General features: G+C 35.7%; 1 protein-coding gene across 15 annotated transcripts in view; it reads left to right on the top strand.

Annotated features, from left to right (window-relative positions):
• The window catches only part of FAM126B (family with sequence similarity 126 member B), a 76,488-nt gene extending 56,350 nt beyond the window's left edge, over positions 1 to 20,138 (top strand). For 13 of the 15 annotated variants that reach the window (XM_004764142.3, XM_013062303.2, XM_045078544.1 and 10 more), the window contains 4 exons: positions 3,032 to 3,119; positions 6,528 to 6,687; positions 7,444 to 7,611; positions 12,078 to 20,138. In XM_004764142.3, coding sequence (XP_004764199.1) covers positions 3,032 to 3,119; positions 6,528 to 6,687; positions 7,444 to 7,611; positions 12,078 to 12,676 — 1,015 coding nt within the window. In that variant the 3' untranslated portion in view covers positions 12,677 to 20,138. Of the gene's footprint in view, positions 1 to 3,031; positions 3,120 to 6,527; positions 6,688 to 7,443; positions 9,231 to 12,077 lie in introns of those variants that run through there. The other 2 variants (XM_013062305.2, XM_045078545.1) reach the window with 2 other exon arrangements.
• Positions 20,139 to 21,414: the final 1,276 nt, after the last annotated feature.

The raw sequence follows: 21,414 nt of genomic DNA, 5'->3' as shown, positions 1-21,414 counted from the left end.
TTAGTAATGTCAATTATACTTTCATGTACTTGTTAGTCATCTGTATGTGCTCTTTGGAAAATGTCTATTTGGGTCCTCTGCCCATTTTTTAATCAGACTATTTTTTTAAGTGTTAAGTACTACAAGTTCTTTATATATTTTGGATATTGACCCATTATTGGATATATCATTACAAATACTTCTCCATTAGTAGATTGCCTTTTTTGTTTTGTTGGTGTTTTCCTTTTCTGTACAAAAGCTTTTTTATTTTGGTGTAGTCCCAGTAGTTTATTTTTGCTTTTGTTTCTCTTGCCTGAGGAGAGTCACAGGAGAGTGTTGCTAAGGCTGGTATCTGAGAAATGACTGCCTTTGTTTCTTCTTAGAGTTTTATGGTTTCAGGTCTCACATTTAGGTTTTTAATCCATGTTAGGTTGATTTTTGTGTGTGATACAAAATAGGGGTCCAGTTTCATTCTTTTATATGTAGCTGTTCAGTTTCCCAATACCATTTATTGAAGAGACTCTCCTTTCCTGCTTGTATAATCTTGGCTCGTTTGTTGTAAATTCACTGACCATGTATGTGTGGGTTTATTTCTTGGCTTCTGTTCCATCTGATCTACCTATGTTTTATATGTCAGCCCTATACTATTTTGATACTATAGCTTTGTAATATAGTTGAGATCAGGAAACGTGATGCCTCCAACTGTGTTCTTTTTTCTCAAGTTTATTTTCGTTATTCAGGGTCTTATGTGGTTCCATACAAATTTTAAGATTATTTCTATTTCTGGGAAAAATACCATTGGAATTTTGATGGGGATTATTGTGAATCTGTATATTGCTTTGGGTAGTATGGACATTTTAACGTTATTATTTCTTCCCGTCCATGAGTACACAATCTCTTTCCATTTATTTGTGTGTTTTCCTATTTCTTTCATCAGTGTCTTTATGAAAACTTCAGTTGTACAGTACATGATCTTTCATCTTCATGTTGAAATTTATTCCTAGGTGTTATTTTAATGCAATTGTGAATGGAATTTTTTTCTTAATTTCTCTTTCTAATAGTTTACTATTAGTGTATAGAAATGCCACAGATTTTTTGTGTATTGATTTTTCTGTTCTGCAACTTTACTGTATGTATTAGTTCTAATCGTTTTTTCGTGACATTGTTAAGGTCCTGTAAATATCATATTATCTGCAAATAGAGACAGTTTTACTCTTTTCTTTTTTTTTTTTTTTAAAGATTTTATTTATTTATTTGACAGAGAGAGAGATTACAAATAGGCAGAGAGACAGAGAGAGAGATGAGGAGAAGCAGGCTCCCTGCTGAGCAGAGAGCCCAATGCGGGACTCGATCCCAGGCCCCTGGGATCATGACCTGAGCCGATGGCAGAGGATTAACCCACTGAGCCACCCAGGTGCCCCATAGTTTTACTCTTTTCTATTCTGATTTTGGTGCCTTTCCCCTCGCCCCTTTGGCCTAATTTGCTCTGGCTAGAATTTCTAGTACTATGTTGAATTTTTAGAAGTGGGAGAGTAGGCATCCTTGTCTTGTTCCTGATCTTAGAGAACCTTTCAGGTTTTCACCACTGAGTATGATATTAGCTGTGGGCTTGTCATATATGACTTTTGTTATGTCAGGATATGTCCCCTCTACACCCACTTCACTGAGTTTTTATTATGAATAGATGTTGAATTTTGTCAAAAATGTTTTTTTCATCTGTTGAGATATATGCCTTTTATCCTTCATTTTAAAATTTTATTTCATTTTATTTTATTTTTAAAGATTTTATTTATTTATTTGACAGACAGAGATCACAAGTAGGCAGAGAGGCAGGCAGAGAGGGGGGGGGGGGGAGAGCAGGCTTCCTGCGGAGCAGAGAGCCCGATGCGGGGCTCGATCCCAGGACCCTGAGATCATGACCCGAGCCGAAGGCAGCAGCCCAAACCACTGAGCCACCCAGGCGCCCCTGAATTTTAAAATGGTATATCATATTGATTGAATTGCAGATTTTGAACCATACTTGCCACCCAAGGGTAAATCCCACTTGATCATCGTGTATAATCTTTTTAAAGTATTGTGGAATTTGATTTGCTTATATTTTGTTGAGGATTTTGCATCTGTGTTCACCAGGGATATTGGCCTATATTTATTTTCTTGTAGTGTTCTTGTCTGGTTTGGTATCAGGATAATGCTGACCTTGAAAAATGAATGTGGAAGTGTTCCCTCCTCTTCTATTGTTTGGAAGAGTTTGAGAAGAATTGGTACCGATTCTTCTTTAAATGTTGATAGAATTCACCTGTAAAGCCTTCTAGTCTTCTGGACTTGTGTTTGTTGGTAGGTTTTTGGTCAGTGCTTCAGTTTCCTTACCAGTAATTGGTCCATTCAGATATTCTGTTTCTTCATGATTCAATCCTGCTAGGTGGTATGTTTCTAGGAATTTATCCTTCTTCTACATTGTCCAGTCTGTTGGTGTATAATTGTTCATATTCCTTTTAGTACTTTTAAAAGTAGCCAAAATACAACTAGTCAATAAATTGGAGTCTGGAAATTGGTCAGGCTTTCTTTCTGGAAAACTGTCTTTCTACATAGTTCATAACATTTCTACATAGTTCATCTACATAGTTTATAACAAGTTTCCTTGAATGCATTTAAGTAGATTACCCTAAATATCAACACATGATAAAAACTAGTTTGTGAAGAGACATTTGTAAACAATTTTAAACATTAGTATTTGAAATCTTCCCTCTGTTGTTTTTGTGTGCCGTTTTTTTGTTTGTTTGTTTGTTTGTTGTTTTTAAGTATGCTCCACACTCAATATGGAGCCCAGCTGGGGCTTGAACTCATGACCCTGAGATCAAGAGTTGAGCTATTACCCGACAGAGCCACCCAGGGTGCCCTTAACCAAAAGTGGGATAGTTTAGAAATGAAATGATGCAAAACTTAATGTGAAAATCTCATTTTAGAACCAAAATAGTAGGACTTGAAACAATGAAAACGTTATTGTTAAATATTAGAATTTGCTAAAGGTAATAAACAGTTGGCTTCTCCACAGGTATAATGGGCAGTGGGACCTTGGCCAAGAAGTCCTTGATGACATCATTTATAGAGCTCAGCTAGAACTCTTTTCTCAACCACTGTTGGTAAGTTATTGTATTTATTCTTTATTAAACATACCTGTGCCTGAAAGCGGCACTAGTGAGTGAAAATATTCAGTATATAACATATGAGGCAATCTAAATCATTGAGGGAGAAAGGTTTATTCCATAACAATTGGTTAACTGTTGGAGATAAAACAAAATTGACTTAGATCCTCTACTACCACATATAAAAATAAAAATAAAGTTCAGATAAATTAAAGAATTAAATGTTTTAAAATCCTTAAAGAAAAGAAGGAGGAAAAGGTTAGAAGCATTTACTCAAATTTCTAAAGATGGAAGGATTTTCTAAGCTTAAGTGATAGGACAGGTCACCAAAAAAGGGTTGGACTCTTTTTTTTTATCAAATCAGCATCTAAATTCAAAACCTCCAGTTTGGGTTTTTTTTTTAAGACCTCCAGTTTTTTAATTTATTTTGTTCTTTTTTTAAAAGATTATTTATTTGTTTATTTGACAGAGAGATCACAAGTAGGCAGAGGCAGGGAGAGAGGGAAGGAGGCTCCCTGCTGAGCAGAGAGCTCCATGCGGGGCTGGATCCCAGGACCCTGAAATGACCTGAACAAAAGGCAGAAGCCTAATCCACTGAGCCACCCAGGTGCCCTAAACCTCCAGATTTTTTAAAAACAAAATTAATATGAATTGCAAAAACTGAGAAAAAGATTCTCAATAGGCATGACAAGAAAGCCAATTAATATTTTGTTCTAAATAAAAAGATTTTGTACTCTTCCACAAAATAAATATATTTCTAAAAAAAATCTGTCTATTACCAGTAGCAGTATAACACAACTCTGAACATTCCTTTGCAGAAGCATTTCAGTAATGTGTTTTTTTTTCTTTAATCTGCCACCTCATGTCTAGCAACACATCCCAGAAAACTACTTTGAATTTTTTAAAATGTATTATAAGCACAACATTAGTGTTATTTCTAATTGCAGAGGAATGGAAACAGAAGGTGTTTCACAGCAGAGAATGATTATGTTTACTTGATGAAATTCTATATTCAAAAATTTTGTACTAAAGAGAAATGCTAGCTTATGTTAAGTGGTCAAGCAGTTTACAACTATTTTTTAATCTGGACAAGACAGAAGCAACATACAAAGGCTTACGGTTATCTTGGTGGTTCAACTCTGGATGGTTTTTCTTTGTAAGTTTTTTATTTTCTAAGGTTTTTATAGTAGTACAATGGTATTTTAAGAATATTTATGTTTTGGGACGCCTGGGTGGCTCAGTTGGTTAAGCAGCTGCCTTCGGCTCAGGTCATGATCCCAGCGTCCTGGGATCGAGTCCCACATCGGGTTCCTTGCTCCGCAGGGAGCCTGCTTCTCCCTCTGACTCTGCCTGCCACTCTGCCTGTGCTCGCTCTTGCTCTCTCTCTCTCTCTGACAAATAAATAAATAAAATCTTAAAAATATATATATATTTATGTTTTTTCATTTGTAAACTTTTAAGAGTACAATTTTTTAATCAAGTTTATTTCTAGATTTTAATTGCAATTATATTAGTTTACACTTTTTTAAAAGATTTATTCACTTATTTCAGAGGGAGCACAAGCAGGAGGGTCAGAGGGAGAGGGTGATGGATTTTCAGGCACACTCTGTGCTGAGCGCAGAGCCATGAGATTGTGACCTGAGCTGAAACCAAGAGTTGGGCACCCAACCAAGTATGTCACCCAGGTGCCCCAAGAGTACAAGGGTTTTTTTTGTTTTGTTTTAAAGATTTTATTTATTTATTTGTCAGAAAGAGAGCACAAGCAGGCAGAGTGGCAGGCAGAGGCAGAGAGAGAAGCAGGCTCCCCAGTGAGCAAGGAGCCTGATGGCAAGACTCAATTCCAGGACCCTGGGATCATGACCTGAGCCAAAGGCAGTGGCTTAACTGACTGTGCCACCCAGGTGTCCCCAGGAGTACAAGTTTTAAAGCCATTTTCTTTTTATTGTTTTTTATACTTTAACTATTAATTTATTGAGGTAGCATTTATAATAATTTGTTAACAAACAACACTCCTTTCTTAAAATCTAGCGCAGGTGATAACAGCTAAAATAGTTGGCACGTCGAGAAACAGGCTTCATCTTTATTCCTGATGAAAGCTAAATTGAAAGACTTACCTCCCCACCTCTTGGTCTGTATGTTGGAACAGCCCTCTGGAGAAGTTTGAGTTGGCAGAGCTGGCACACTTGTCCAGGTTGCTGCATTTTACTTGTCCTTTCCAAGTGGAGAGGAAAGGAGAAAGTTCTTCAGCTCAAGATCTTTACTAGATTAATACTACCCAATTAAGAAACATGCATCAGTCAATGATAGTTACTCTCCAGCCAGATATTTTCCCTTTTTTGTGGAGGGAGCAGAAAGCAAAATCCCAGACATGTTCAGGGAAAATTTCTCCTTTTGGAAACAAAGGAGTGGAAAGAAGGCTAATTTCGTTTTAAGATTAATAAAATTTTGCATGTTATTTTTCATTTGAAGAATCAGAAACGTCTAAATTTTCTTTAGCAGGGTTCAGATGTTAGATAATTTTTCTTTCTTTGGAATGCCTTTTCTCTTTGAAGATTTTGTTTATTTACTTGACAGACAGAAATCACAAGAAGGCAGAGAGGCAGGCAGGAGAGAGGAGGAAGCAGGCTCCCTGCTGAGCAGAAAGCCCAGTGTGGGGCTCGATCCCAGGACCCTGGGATCATGACCTGAGCCAGAGGCAGAGGCTTTAACCCATAAGCCACCCAGGCACCCCAGAATGCCTTCTGTCTTTGAAAGTGAACAAGTTTAAGGAATCTGTGGGGTATGTGACTCCAAATTTTAAAAGTAAATTCTCATCTTAAAAGCCTGCCTGAAGGAATACAGAACAGGGTGTGTGGGTGGCTCACTTGATTAAGCTGTCTCTCTTTTTTTACTTTTTTTTTTAAGATTTTATCTATTTATTTGGCATACAGAGATCACAAGTAGGCAGAGAGGCAAGCAGAAAGAGGAGGAAGCAGGCTCCCTGCAGAGCAGAGAGCCCGATGCGGGGGCTCGATCCCAGGACCCTGGGATCATGACCTGAGCCGAAGGCAGAGGCTTTAACCCACTGAGCCACCCAGGCACCCCTTGATTAAGCTCTCTTGATTAAATGTCCAATTCCTGATTTTGGCTCAGGACATCAGGGTTGAGATTGAGCCCTGTGTCTGGCTCACGTGCTGGGCATGGAACCTGCTTAAGATTCTCTCTCTCTCTGCCCATCTCCCCCCAGTAAAAAACAAAAACAAAGGAACAATGGAGGTACCTACTTTTCTAACACATTGTGTACTTTTATATTTTACAGTACCATTTTATATACATACTCAAAAAAATCATGGAAACGTGAAGTGTAAAATAAGCATAAATTATGTATTTGGTGTAAATATGTATAGACTTTATATTATATTTTAGGTTGCCAATGCCATGAAGAACTCATTACCATTTGATGCTCCTGATTCTTCACAAGAAGGCCAGAAGGTACTTAAAGTGGAAGTCACTCCAACAGTGCCGAGGATTTCTCGGACTGCGATTACGACAGCTTCAATCCGTCGTCATAGATGGAGGAGAGAAGGTGAGTAGACAATTCCTATGGCCCGTTCATGGATTCTAGCAAATTTATCACTGTTTTTATAAACCAAGTTAACACATGATTTTTAGTACTCTGTATAATTAAAGTAAAATTTAATTTTTAAATATAGTGCTAGAAATGTGTTTAAATGCCTGCATTTATTTTGATACAGATACTTTTTTTTTTTTTTTATAAAGTAGAAAGATGTTATTTAGACTGCTCTGGGAATGTTAAAACAAAAAATAAGATCAAGTTAATTTTTGTCTTTTTTTGAACTAGGAATAAGAATAGGGAAGAAATTTCTTTAAGCCTTTATCGTAATGGGAAAAAAGGTGCATGTATGAGCACTGTGGGAAAAAATCATATAACTGACCAAACCAATAGTGAAATACAAGCTATCTATAAAAGAGTTGATTATTGTATTTTCGATCTTTATCTTTGCTTTTCCTTTTTTTGGAGGTGCTGAATCCAGCAGTATTTCATAGGCATATGGTACTTGAATAGTCAAGCTGTCTTGCCTAAGATCTATTAATTGCCACTTTAATGATCCCTATTTTCCTGTGCTATTCATTTGCGAACCTCACATTGTTCATCTGCCGCCTTATGTGTGTGCATGCTGGGCACACACATGTAACTATATAAATAGTGTTTGTGTTTTTATCATATCCATATATACATTCTCTTATCTGCCTGGGTCAAAATGCTCAGAAAAGAATAGAGCAGCACAAAAGCACTAAAATTTTATATGTTGAATCCCAGATGGCTTTGACTTCTCAAACGAGGCTGACTCGAGTATTCCTGGCTCCCCGATCCAACACGGCTCCACTGACCTAGGGATCAAACGTGTTCAAGAGGGGGAGGTGCTGGTGCGCAGGACCCCTGAGCACGGCTCACCGGAGCCCAACTCAGCAGCAGCCACAACAGAGGGTAGGACAGAGATGAGGAGGCAGAAGTCAGTGAGGCAGTTGCTGGAGAAGGATCCTGGCTCTCTATCCCCAAGCAGAACATCTTTTCATTCTAGTGTGTGTTTCCACTATCCTAGGGTGTATTAGCTCCTCCTTGCAAAGCACACCTCCCCATATGCCTAGCGCCAGGTCAAGTACGATCTTTAGTTACCATTTGTGCTGGCCTAGAGTCTGCATTCTGTGTAATCAAAGAGCAGCTTGGCATGGCTACTAACAAGGCAGAGGCCTGTCTCCAAAAGGTCTGCAAATGCTTGGGATTTTTTCATTACTGAGCATGTTTATTCTAACATTAGGAAAGGAAAAATGCACCCAATGGACATGAGCCTTTAGTCAATATAAATTGATTTCAATTATATAATAATTTATTCCTTAAAAATACATGAAGAAAGTTTTAAAACATAAATACATTATCTTTGAGAAATTGGATTAAAGTGGAGCTGGCCGATTTATCTCTAATTCCAAGTTGGTCAGTTAACAAGAAGTTACTTCTTTGACAGAGTAAACCAATATTTATCACTTTTTATAATCTGTAGGTCAAGTTACTTGGGTCTGATTAACGAACTACTAGCTTCTTCCCTCTATAAATATACTATACTGGTCCACACTACATTTTGTCATTTATTGTAAATAATGATTGTTTTCTATAGCTCTCAAACAGAGTTGAAATATATTAGAGTTCAGGTATCCTACTAGATCCTTGTTTCTACAATGTAGGTATCTCAAAATGAGAATTTTTTTTTTTATCCCCAAATCACTACCACTACCACCACCACCATCACCACCACTATCTGTAAAAGAATACTTCTCTCTAACAGAAAACTATTTATTTGCTGTTTTACATGTGATGCCCATAGGAGTTGACTTTGTGAAAGAGCGAACTGTGGCCTAATGGTTTTTCATTATTTAATGTATTGCTACTATAGAAACTTCATACTAATTAATAAAATATAGCCAATAGTTTAAAAATAGGTTATATATTTTTACATAAGACCAAACATACATGAAGCAGTTACCTTCCACCTTAAGGAAGTATCTTACTCTTTGGTGTATTGGAAATTTGAGCATGCTCAGTAAGAATCTAAATCTACCTTCTGTTCCCTTGCCCATTGCCCACATTGACCTTAACTTCATTTAACAGTGTTGCATGTGCATGATCTAGGGACGCAAAGGAGTTGATGCTGTTTTACAAGATCCTGTGAAAGATGTAACCCTCCCTTTTCATTTTCTGTCTTTCTCTGAGGTAGTCAGAAGGCATAAAAATAAGTATATGAATAAATGCCAAACCCAGAGTTCGCCTAAATTGAACAAAAGCCTGTTTCTCAACATTCCTGGTGACTAAATGAGCCTCTTGCTATATCCACTACCATTATTAGAATGTTGGATTATTTGTGCTAAATGTAGTACTATGTTATGATAATTAAGATTTGATAAAATTCTAGAGTGTGGGATTAGGTTGAAACATTTCTTCCAATTCATCAAAAGTTAAATAGTTTGAAAAAGGAACCAAAATAATAGTTCTTTTAAAATATCCTATTAAGGGGCACCTGGGTGGCTCAGTGGGTTAAAGCCTCTGCCTTCAGCTCAGGTCATGATCCCAGGGTCCTGGGATCAAGCCCCTTATCGGGTTCTTTGCTCAGCAGGGAGCCTGCTTCCTCCTCTCTCTCTGCCTGTCTCTCTGCCTACTTGTGATCTCTCTCTGTTAAATAAATAAAATCTTTAAAAAATAAATAAATAAATAAAATATCCTATTAAGGGGTGCCCGACTGACTCATTGGTAGAGCCATGCAACTCTTGATCTTGGGGTTGTGAGTTCAAGCCCCACATTGGGTGTAGAGATCACTTAATAAAATCCTTAAAAAAATAAAAAGTAAAATATCAAATTTAATATTAAAATACATATTTTAATATCTCCTATCACTCATAAAAATTTCAGTTTGTGAGGGTGGGGTATCACCACAAGGAAGAAGGAGTAGTTTCTTTCAGTGTGTTTAAAATTTCTCAAGAATACTTTTACTTTTAATCTGGATTAATTGTATCATTAAATCAATATTAATAGGAGCTAAATTTATAAGGAAAGGCTAACTGAAAGAAAAGTTCACTACAGGGGTGCACGGTGGCTCAGTTGGTTGAGCACCTGGCTCTTAATTTTGGCTCAGGTCATGATCTCAAGGTCCTGAGAACGAGCTCTATATCAGGCTTCCCATTTCGTGGAGAGTCCGCTTATCTCTCTCTCTCTCCTTTTGCCTCTCCCTCCACTCACACACTTTCTCTTTCAAATAAATAAATCTTTAAAAAGAAAGAATGAAACTAAGTTCATTAAAGATCCTTTTTTGTTATCTTCCCTATAGATCATGAGTAGTAGTATCACTCAGGGAGAAAATTAGAAAGGAAAAAAAAGTTGTAAGACATAATTGCCTTTTTATTCCTTGAGGTTTTTTAAATGGAAGGAAATTACTAAAACCTATGAAAAGTTTTAGTGATTCTAAAGTCAGCTGGAGCTTTTGTATTGACATTAATATTTGGCCTTTTAAAAGAATTTTCTAGTATGATAGTTTTAAATCAGTTTACAATTAAAATTTATTTGTAAATGTTGAAATTGAAGGGGAAGCTATAAGCCTATCACCTACCCTTATCCTGATGGTCGAGTAACGTTTTAATTGTGACTTTTAGGATTTTAAAATTATTGCTAAACTGAGGACAATGCCTGTGATTAAAGTATAGTCAGTATTCCGCTGTATTGAAACAACATTACTGAGTGTATAAATATCAGTAGGTTCTTTTGCATGTTGGCTTTTATGTTACTATCATCTCTTCTATGGCCATACTGCTTGGGCATCAGACCTGCATGAGGCAAGATTTAGACGCTAGCACTAAGTCTCTCAGTCGCCTTTCCTCAGTATGTGGAGATAATATATCTGATGATACGTTTCTGTTCACTCCAGTTTTCTATTACTCATGCCATTTGTGAACCAGTAAATATCTTTTCTTGGGCATTTCGGAGTTCTTTATAGTAACTGTAAGTAAATTGCTAAGATGATAACATGTAAATATAATTTAGAGTTTCATTTTGAGTTACATTATATACTGTTTCGAAGAAGGGGTTGAGAGAAGTGGTGTCGGCTGCATTTTCATATGGCTTTGCATGATGGTTGAAGATTTTAAACTGCTGGATATAATAACATGCCTTTTGCTTTAAAGATAGCCTATTTTGTTCTTTTGAAGGAAGGAAATAACTAATCCATTTAAGAAAATATTTTTATTTTTCCAGGTACTGTGTTAAATAAAGATTGTGTTTAAATATTTTATGTATATATTACTTAGATAACCTGTATCTCAAAGTAGTATTTGTTTAGAATTCTTTCCTAATATTTTACCTTAACTGTAATATTGATATCTGTATGTGGATTCAGATTAAACTTTCTTGCTGTCTGGCAAACATACATGATAATATAGTGAACTGCTATCCATTTTGAAAGAAGCAAGTGTATTACTTTCCAAGAGAGTGTTGATCATACTTTCGATAAGAGAATTAGGCTTTCTGAAAAACCCAAATTGAATGTATTAGATATGCTTCTCCCCTTCTAACAAAAATCCCAAGATAAGGATTATTTCATTAACTGTAGTTTCTGCATAAAATGTAATGGGGCACCGTTGTATTTTGTGGTCGTGACAATAATGCATCTCAAGGTGAAAAACCCAAATTATTACAGCTGCATAATATAGAAAGTAAAAACTCTTCTTAACTATCACTGCTAGGTACTCTCTGATAATCAGATATTTTCTTCACATTAATTGGTCGAGAATAGAAACAAGTTGAGTAGATACCTCCAAAAGAGAAAATATAAGTATGAAATTACTAGAAGTGATGTACAGTTTTTTGAGTTAGAAAATCTAGTAATTCCATGTTAAAGGTTTTTAAGCCATGTAGAAGCACTTGGTGGTTGAGTAAATGTAAAATTGTACTATCCTTAAAAAGGGTTTGGCATTATTCTGACTGCAGTCAGAAGGGGGTCTCTTTTGTATGGTCTTTTTTATGGTAGGCAAAGGAAAATATGAGGAAAATTTTTGATTTTTTTTTTTAAATAGATATGGTCACCTCAGACAAGGGTATATTATAAAGATTTTGTAACGAATTGTACTTCACCTAAAGTTGTCTTATATGCCTAAATATTGCGATACTAAGTTCGTTTGTGGATAGTCTTACAAATGCTGGACTAATTAAAGCTGAACGAACCCAGTGAATAACATACTAGGATTCTGCGTAGATGAAGCTTTCTTCCCCTAAGTTATTTAGGAGAAGCGTTGACAACAGGGCCCTTGCCAAACTATAGCGAAGATTACCCAAGAGATAAGGTCAGTTGAGTTTTTATTCACAGTTCCTTCTCTTTTAATTTAGCTATTGCTGAGTCTGTCTGATTTGTTTTTTAGGTGCTGAGGGTGTAAATGGAGAAGAGTCGGTAAACCTAAATGATGCAGATGAAGGATTTTCATCAGGGGCTTCCCTCAGCAGTCAGCCATTTGGGACCAAACCATCCTCCTCTTCTCAGAGGGGAAGCTTAAGGAAAGTAGCAACGGGGCGTTCAGCTAAGGATAAAGAAACAGCTTCTGTCATCAAATCCAGTGAGAGCCCTCGAGATGCAGTCACTCGCAGGCAGTATGTACAGCAACCAACTGATCTTAGTGTAGATTCAATCGAGCTGACACCGATGAAGAAACACCTGAGCTTGCCTGCTGGCCAGGTGGTGCCAAAAACCAATAGTATAAGTCTAATCCGGACAGCCAGTGCTTCCTCAAGCAAATCATTTGACTATGTAAATGGCAGTCAAGCAAGTACCAGCATTGGGGTTGGCACTGAGGGAGTTACTAATTTAGCAGCTAACAAGGTTAATCGATACTCAACTATCAGTCTACAGGAAGACCGGCTAGGTCAAGCTGGAGAAGGTAAAGAGCTCCTCAGCCCAGGAGCCCCCTTAACCAAGCAGTCTCGATCCCCAAGTTTCAATATGCAGCTAATATCCCAGGTGTAGTTCTGACCTCCTCTCTCATCTTTCTGCTTACCCTTTAAACTGAACATTTCATTGTATAAGAAGACACTTCATCCCACATTGTGAAAATATTGGTCATCGTGATCAGATCTGATTTAGTTTAGGTATCTTCATACTGTATTTTGTATGGAAACAGCAATAAGGTTTTCTTTTTCCTCCTTCCTATATCTTCTCTTCACCTTATTCCTTGTAAATGCGTTTGTGAAGCAGTATAAAATGTATGCATTTTCCATGCCTTCCTTTCTTCTTGGGTGATGTGCAATCCATCGTAGGCTGATCGGTCCCATTTCAACACTGTGAGACTGAGGATATGTTAGAGGAAATGGTGTATATGATCCCTATGAAATGATTCTTTGACTTTCGTTTTTAAAAAAAAAAAACGGGTTTGTTCTCATAATCTATAGAATTATGGAGATTACTGGATCATATTTTTTTCTCTTTTAACCAGGAGTGCCTCAGAGATTCTGCTATGACTTTGGACTTCTCTGAGTCTGTGCAATCATTTTCTTGAGAAGCATGGGGAAAGGTGGTAGACTGCTGCACTTTTTCATTAAAATGTGGGTGGTTCTTTTTCCCCCCCATCTCCTTTATTTCGAGGACACAAATGTTCAGTTACTGAGGCATTTAAATCAAGTTGTAGCCCCCTCCTTTGGAGGACAGGGCTCAAAGTTGTTTGTGTAATTGATAATGCACTTTCTCAATGGCTCTACAGTCATTATTAACATGTCTTCCCTCCTCCCCTCAAGGACATAGGTCATTTCTGTCCTTAAAGTTTGAACAACTAACAAATCAGAGAATCCAAGGGGCATGTTCTATTTCCCAGGAATGATTGACACTTTGGTGCTGGGGTTTTGTGGCAGGGGGGAGGGGGTGGTTTTTGTTTAGCTTGTGTGGGACTGTGTATGTGAGGGGAAGTTTTGATAGGTTTGTTTTCTTTTCATTTGTGAGCTGATGATGACTGAAGTAGTACAAGTACGTCTTCAGGTAAAGAGAGGGTTTTCTCAACCCACTTTCTGTGATGTCAGACTATTGGAGAAACCCTTTCAGCTGCTTTCTAGATGTACCTAAATTCAGTCAGATATTTTGGATTAAGAAACCTGAAGTCCTGATAGATCATATACTCCAAGGAGACACATCAGGGACAGATAATTGGCTGAAAACACTGATGCTTCAACGTGACACAATTTTTTAGAACATTTCTACCAGGGGGTACTGACTTGATTTCTCCTACAAGGACCACACTGCCTTTGTGTTTAATGTAATGCAATTTGTGTACCTTCTAATCATATATCTGCAGAAGTTTCTCATTTTTATAAAACTTTGAAATCATGCCAGTAAGCTAGATGTTGAATGTATGTAAGTAGCATTTGGTAACTGTGCTAAGAGACTACAAAAATGCATTACTAGTAAAAAAAAAAAATTTTTTTTAGTTCTGATTTGGTTAGGTAAGATTTCATTATAAGTTCTTTTGGGTCTCAGGCTCTAATGCTTGATTGAAAAAAAGAAAATATATCGGTTTTTGAAAATCATTTTATGACTTGAACTGCTATACGTTATCCTTCCACAAAATAGATCAGAGGTGTTAGCGCTTTGTACATTTAGACATTTTTATTTTATTATTGTGAAAGAAAAATATACTGAATTTATAGAAAGCAAGTATTCTCCTAATTAACAAAGTTTAAAATATTATCTCTATCAATTAAAATTACAATAGATTTTGATAAATAAAATAACCAGAAAAATGCCTCTTGTTTTTTTCCACATTGAGAACCTCCCCTCTCCTCCTCTTATTTTATTGTAAGAGGGTTTGTTTTGTTTTGTTTTGTTTTGGAGGGGATTTTCAGTAGAATCTTTTTAAGAACAATGAGATGCTTATTTGAATTTGGTGGTCTGTAACACTTTTCAGCTCTTAGAAAATGGAAAACTAGAACCTGAGCTAGTACAACTAGTACTACTGCTACAACATTGCCAAAGTCTTGGATAAAGTAAAAAGTTTATAAACAGAAATGTATTGGAGTGTGTGTGTGTGTGTGCGTGCGTGCATGTGTGTGTGCATGGGCATGCGCACACACGCGTGTGCAGGGTGTGTATATGTATATATCACAAAAACATATATTAGATGTCCCTTTTAATTTAAGGGATGTCAGATAAATGAGTTTGAAAGCAGCCAAAATAAATGAGGTCTGGAGATCTCTAACATAGTGAGAAAAGGAAAGTTTCAGGTAGGAAAAGAAAAGAGCATTGTTCTTACCAAGGGGTAAGAGCTTGGCCATGGCTGGAGGTCATTCATTTTATGGCAGAAATGCCTGGTTCATTTAGGAGGCTGGCAGGTTGTTTTGAATTCAAGTTGTGCGTTTATTGGCATCTAAATCTAACATGATTTAGTTAAAGCACACCCAAAAACCACCTAAAATAGTACCAAATTCAGCAAAAGCTGTAATAAATAAAATCTCTCTTGTTTTGTTAAAAATCTTAAACTTGAAAAGTTGGTTTTGGAGAACTTTCAACTTAGAGGATATCATTTATCTGTGTATGTACATACATATTTTGTATGTATGCATACCCATTAATGTTTCATAACCCTGTAACATTTTGTTCTTTTAAGTTATGTGATTTGGCCTTACTGAAGTAACATTTCATTTAGCTCAAACTGTGCATTCAGGGTCTTAGAACAGGTTTCCTATATAAGATATGTTAAAATTTAGTTCAGAATCATAAGTCAAATTTTTAAAGAATTTTTTAATATTCATTTGCGTTATTTATTATTATTCAAAATAGTTTTCAGATCTATAACAGATACTACAAATATATATCAGCAATATTCATACTTTATTCTGTAACAACCTATTCTATACCTATAAGAAAAGGTCTTTCCCTCTATGGAAAAGCTTATTACAGAGAAAATACTTGTTTTCTATAATAAATCAATTTGATTGATGCCACCTATGCCAGGTTGAATTAAGAAATACAAAGAAATACCTGAAGCTTTTGGTAACTCTTCTCTATTACATTAATTTTAAATTATGTTACTAGAAATCAACCTAAAGGGTAAAGTGTACAAAGCTAACCTAAAAGTAAGATTTTTAAATATAAAAATATTTTAAGAAGCTGAAGGGGGAAGTGGTTATAATTTAAAACCCTTACCCTTGCCCCCACTTTTACTCTCCCAATTACTCTTCTGTGCCTGTTTATTATAGAGTCAGAATTTTTGTGCTAGATGAGACCCTATAAATAATCTAACTAGTCGCCCAGTGCTCCCTCCCCAAATAGCTGTCCTCAGGAAACTGAGGCTCAAAATGTTGTGACATGATCAAAATCACATAACTAAGAAGCAGAGCCAGAATAGAACTCCCGTCTCCCGTCAAATGCATATTAACACCCCACTGCCTCCCTGTACTCGTACTATGGTACATGTGGTATGTAACACTCTCCATTTCTGCAGTTTCTTTACAATTCTGGTCTAGTAGTTGGTGAATACAGCACATTAAGAAAAGTACTTAATCCAGAAAAAATGTAGAGTAATGAACAGATGGGGAAGTGTTAGAAATGTAGGTATCTATACCACAGATGTAAGGATAGATACATTTTTCTTATTCTAATTTATGCCTTACTATTTTCTGCCACATAACAGTTGTATGCTGCCATTTTGTAGTTGATTATATTTCTGGGGATTTACTTAAATGCGAAAATAAACCCAAAGAAATGGCTTTGATCAGTGTTTCTAGCTATTTTAAAAGTAATTGAGTCAGCCAGCTTTCACAGTCACCTGGGTAGCAAGTTAATTGTGTTGCACAGTGGAGTATTGCAAAGTAAAGATTAAATAAATTTTACTCCATTAATTTCTAATGTTGAAAAAATTGAACATTACTTGTTCTTTAGAATAGATAGATACAAGCAATATTTCCTTATGTGGTTGATAAAGGTTTATAGTGTGAAGCTTATGATTCCAAAATGGAATGCTGACCATTATGTCATTTAAAGTGTATATACCATATAAAATGTCTTAAATGGGGTAGTCTCAGCTATATAAGCTCAATATTTCCGATGTATATTCTCAAATTCCACTTAATAGCTTTAAATTAATTGTAACTATTTATTAGACACTGGAATACTGAAAATAACTTTCAGATTTTTTTTGCACTATTTTTGTGACTATTTTAATGAAGTGAGGTATTTTCTGCTACCTCACTTTGTGAGGTTCGTGTGGGTCCATTTTTGAGTACTTCAGTTGACAATCAGTTGTCTCATTTAATTCTCTGCATGTTCATTTGTAAATTTAAAAAATTAGTATCTGTCATTAGGTGTAGTTATACTATTTATATAAACACTGGCAAGGAGGAGCTCTCCATTTCTGATCTTGGATTACAAAGTAAGTTTTTATTTTAATCAGTATTCCAGTTATATATTTGTTTTTCAGGTTAAAAATGTTTAATAGGTCATACCAGTGGTCAGAACATCTGTAAGAATTTTAGAGCAACTTTTCTATAATATGGCTGTGTTAAAGTCTGAATATGAAACTTTCTATCTTTCAAGTTGAATGATTATTGTCATGTTTCAAACCACTAAGTTGGTTGAGACACTTATTTCTAATGCTTTAATTTTTTTTAAAGTGCTTTCTAGAAACAAGTTATTTGAAAACCTACTAGAAGTTACCGATAACTTAAACTCTCAAAAATTAGAATATTTGCCAGATTATAAGATGGGATGCAGTGTAAAATTGTTGACAGTGCTCATAAAATCGTGATTCACCATATTGGTACAATTTTCCATTTCTAGTTGGTCATGTTGATACTACAAGGCATAAATTTTAGTATTACCTGCATTGTGTACCTAACGGGTAGGTTGTATTGGCACTGAATATACATAGGAAATAAATTCATCAAATCAACCAATGTGCACTTAAACTATATTAGATTTTTAGGTGGTGCCAGAAATCTGTATGATGATCCTGCCATTAGAATTAGAGTTGCCCTCATTATCCAAGCCTTCCCTACCAGTATAGGCACATTCCTTCCCAACCTGTCCACACAACCACAGACTTTTGGAAACTTCAGTCACTTCAGTATTTCTTAACCACTAGTCACATGAGAAATACACACAAGAGCAAACAATTCAGAATAGAAGTTAGCAGATAGCTGGGAATGATGTGAAATAACTGGCAGCATAGTACAGAAATGTAGGTTCTATGTTTTGTTTTGGATTTGAGAAAATGTTTACAAATTAAGGCACATACAGATGTCTGCTATTATGCTATTAGGCTTATAGGTTTTTACAAAAAAATTAAGTGTCACAGTATATAGGAGTCTTTTTTTTTTTTTTTTAAATAATTGTGTATCTGGAGGTAGGTTCAATAAGGAAATTCTTTTATTTTCAAAGAGAAATGAACTTTGGACAATCCATCCCCAACTACAGAATTGATATCAAACTGGTTTGCTGTATTTGAGTGTCAACAGCTCAGTGTTAATTGTATCAGAGAAAATTCTTTACAACTTTGTTGATTATAAAGTTTACCAAAGAAAATGTCTCAACCAAATATAATTTTTAAAGTACCTAACTGCGAAAGAGTGAGGTCCCTTTAACATAAGATTGCTTTCTAGTCCTAGGGGAAATAAATACTGTAAGATTCTTTGCTCTGCAACATAGGTATACAGTTCCTACAAGATTCCATTTGAGGTTTTCTTATGTCAACATTTTGCACCTCCAGCTAAAGTACCAGCTGAGAAGGCCAAATATTATTCCTTATGGCACATTTTCCAGGTCTCCTTAACTCAAATTAAGGGTTCTACTCGTCAGTATTGAATTAAAAAGAGGGGGAAACTTCTAAAATTGGTATAATGTATGTATGAGATCATGGATTTTTAAAAATAAAATTGAGGGGGAAGTTATGGAACTGTACCTTTTAAGTAATGGCAGTTATTTCCAGTAAGTATGATATTGGCTAAAATGGTATGTTTTTACATAACTTATGTACATGATCACTCTGGGTGTTTTTTTTTCTTTGCAGAAAACAGCTAAAATACTCATTTTTTAGATGTATAGACCAATAAGAACAGTGGATTTACTTAAACTATTAAGTAATGATTTGTGGGGGGGACAAAATGCAACCAATGTTGCAAACATTTTTGTGTGTGTGTGATTTTTGTGTTTTATGATTTTTTTCTTTCATATGAGGTGGTAGTTAAAAAGTAATGAATGTATTGATCAGCTATCTTGGAAAGAGAAGATTGGCAGATTGGCTAACAATTACTAATGTAGGTTTTGGATTTTTTTTTTTTTTAAAGTTTTATCATCCAGACTGAATTGAGAAATAAGCTCAATGCTCCATATGTTGTTTAGAAATATTTGTGGGGTGCCTGGCTGGCTCAGTTCTTAGAGCATGTGATTCTTGTATGTTGTAAGTCCAAGCCCCACATTGGGTGTAGAGATTACTTAAAAACTATTTTAAAATGAATAAATACTTCTAATAAATTCAACTACTTTCAATGAATCTTTTTGATTCTCATTCTAAAAATTATGCTGACTCTGCGTTCATTGTAACTGGGTAAGAGAAATCATTTTTATGATGCAAGGATTATTTTCCCACTATTTTTTTCATAATTTGGCTCTTCTTAGCTACAATTTCTGAAGGGTTTTTATTATAGCATTATATAGTCTGATCTCTGTCACAGTGGACAAGTAAACAGGAGATATCCCACTTTCACATATTTGCCTATGAAAGGATATGGAATGTATAGATCAGCTCTTGTTTTGTTTTGTTTTGTTTTGTTGTTTTTAAAGACCAGCATCAGCCTGCAGCTTGGTATAAATGTCCCAAGCACTCAGAGAATTGTGCTGGTGAATATTTAAATAGGATAGGCATGAGAAAAATATGATTCCTATTGACTGACGTCCTTTCAACCTAGGACTAGTGAAAACTTTCATTTTTTCAGAGCTGAAGAAAAAAAACGCACATTTAAGATCATATTTATTGGTGCATGTAAGCCATTATCTTAACTGTCTTACTGAATTGGTTAATGCTGTTGATTGTTGAAATGTGAAATGTAGTCCTTGTTGACCTTGTAAATATCTGCCAGAGATAAAAACTATTTTAATTTATTGTAAATAAAGATGTACAAAATTCATTATCAGTCTGCAATGCAGAAACATATCTAAGATGTTAAATACTGTGTTTCTTGAGAGATGTGTAATTTTCCCCTAGATGTATCTAGTTACATTGAGAATGTAAATTTTCTTTTGTACAGTATAAAAATACAGCTTTATTTGGCTTTTGACTGGATTCCCCTGAGTTAATTTTATATCTTACCTGAATTTTATACCTTAAAATGGTCCTTTGTTGTATTTTTTTCAAAGCATGCCATTTTATTTATGTATGTCTGAACTTTTTGTTTATAGGACACCCTATTAAGGCAATTTATAGAACTAATTAAAGCAATATATAAAATTACATATACTCCCATAAAATAATAAATAACATGAAGGCAGAAGTGAAATTAATACATAAAATACGTGCCATATGTTTCTGTATGTTATTGTTGAGATACGAATTTATCTCTGAACTTTAAAGCAGCCAAATGTATAGAGAGATTAATTACATGCCCTTCAGAATCCTTACTATAAAACAAATCAGTTTCTCAGGTGAAGCACAACTGTTTCTAAAACTGAAATGCTAGAAAATTTTCTCTCCTAAGGTCCTTCTAAAGAGGAGCCAGCATTACTGCTGTCATTTATACTCTTCAGCAATGTGTGAAAGTGCCTGTTTCCCCTGTCATCCTACCAGTAGTTAGTTCTCTAGTCAGTGAACTTTTTGGTCCTTCCCACAGTGTGTTTTCTAAAGACAGACTTTAGCCTTGTCCTAGAATAGGGGTTGAATGAAGAGCTCAGCCCCAGGCCTTCTCTTCCTTTATTTACATGTACTTTCTAGAAAAGTCTCAGGCCTCCCCCGTCCCCATAGCTATTATTCTTTGTTTATGGACCAAAGGCTTTATTCTCCCTTCTATTTCTGATCTAAGCAATAGAAAATGCATTTTGAAAATTCTTATTATGCCTTAATCCAAAATTGCTGATAAAAAATAGCAGTTCCAGAAGAGAATGGGTTAAGGCAACGTATGAAGCCTCGATTAATTTGGTTTTGCCTTTACTCTGGATCTGCATTAGTTAGGGAGGATCAAATTCACCAGTTTGACAGTTTCCATTTTTTCCTTTTACTAAAAACGTAGTATTTGCTCATTTTGAAAACCTTAGAAAATACAGGGCAAATACAAAGGGAAAAGCCACTTTAAGGTACTATAATAAAATAGTGAATATTAAGATAGTAGAGACACTGTCCTGCTAACACATACACAACTGTGGTCCAGGTCACAGTTTATGGTCCAGAGATTCTTCTCATGGGAGTTAAACAATAACATTTACCGGGTTCTAGGACATCCCAAGCACCATTCTAGCCACTTTAAAGGAAATGCAATAATTCAATAATATAATGGTGTCTGATAAGTACTATTATTCTCCTTTTATAAGAAAAGGAAGGTTCATCTGTCTAAGGTCACAGAGGTAGTAAGTGATACAGCTAGGATTGAACCAGACACTCAGGCTTATGGACTTGTGCACTTAAGTACCACGGGATGCTGCTTCATACAGTATTGCTTATTCTCAACTACTGGTATACTTGTCCTATCCCCACAAGGCCAAGGTCCCTATAGGGGATAGGAAGGAAGGGGAGATGG

Source organism: Mustela putorius, unplaced genomic scaffold, assembly GCF_011764305.1.
Source record: "Mustela putorius furo isolate JIRA1106 unplaced genomic scaffold, ASM1176430v1.1 tig00000275_pilon_pilon_pilon, whole genome shotgun sequence".
Taxonomy (NCBI): Eukaryota; Metazoa; Chordata; class Mammalia; order Carnivora; family Mustelidae; genus Mustela; species Mustela putorius.
Note: the sequence above shows the minus strand (reverse complement) of the source record. Positions and strands in the feature narration are given on the sequence as shown.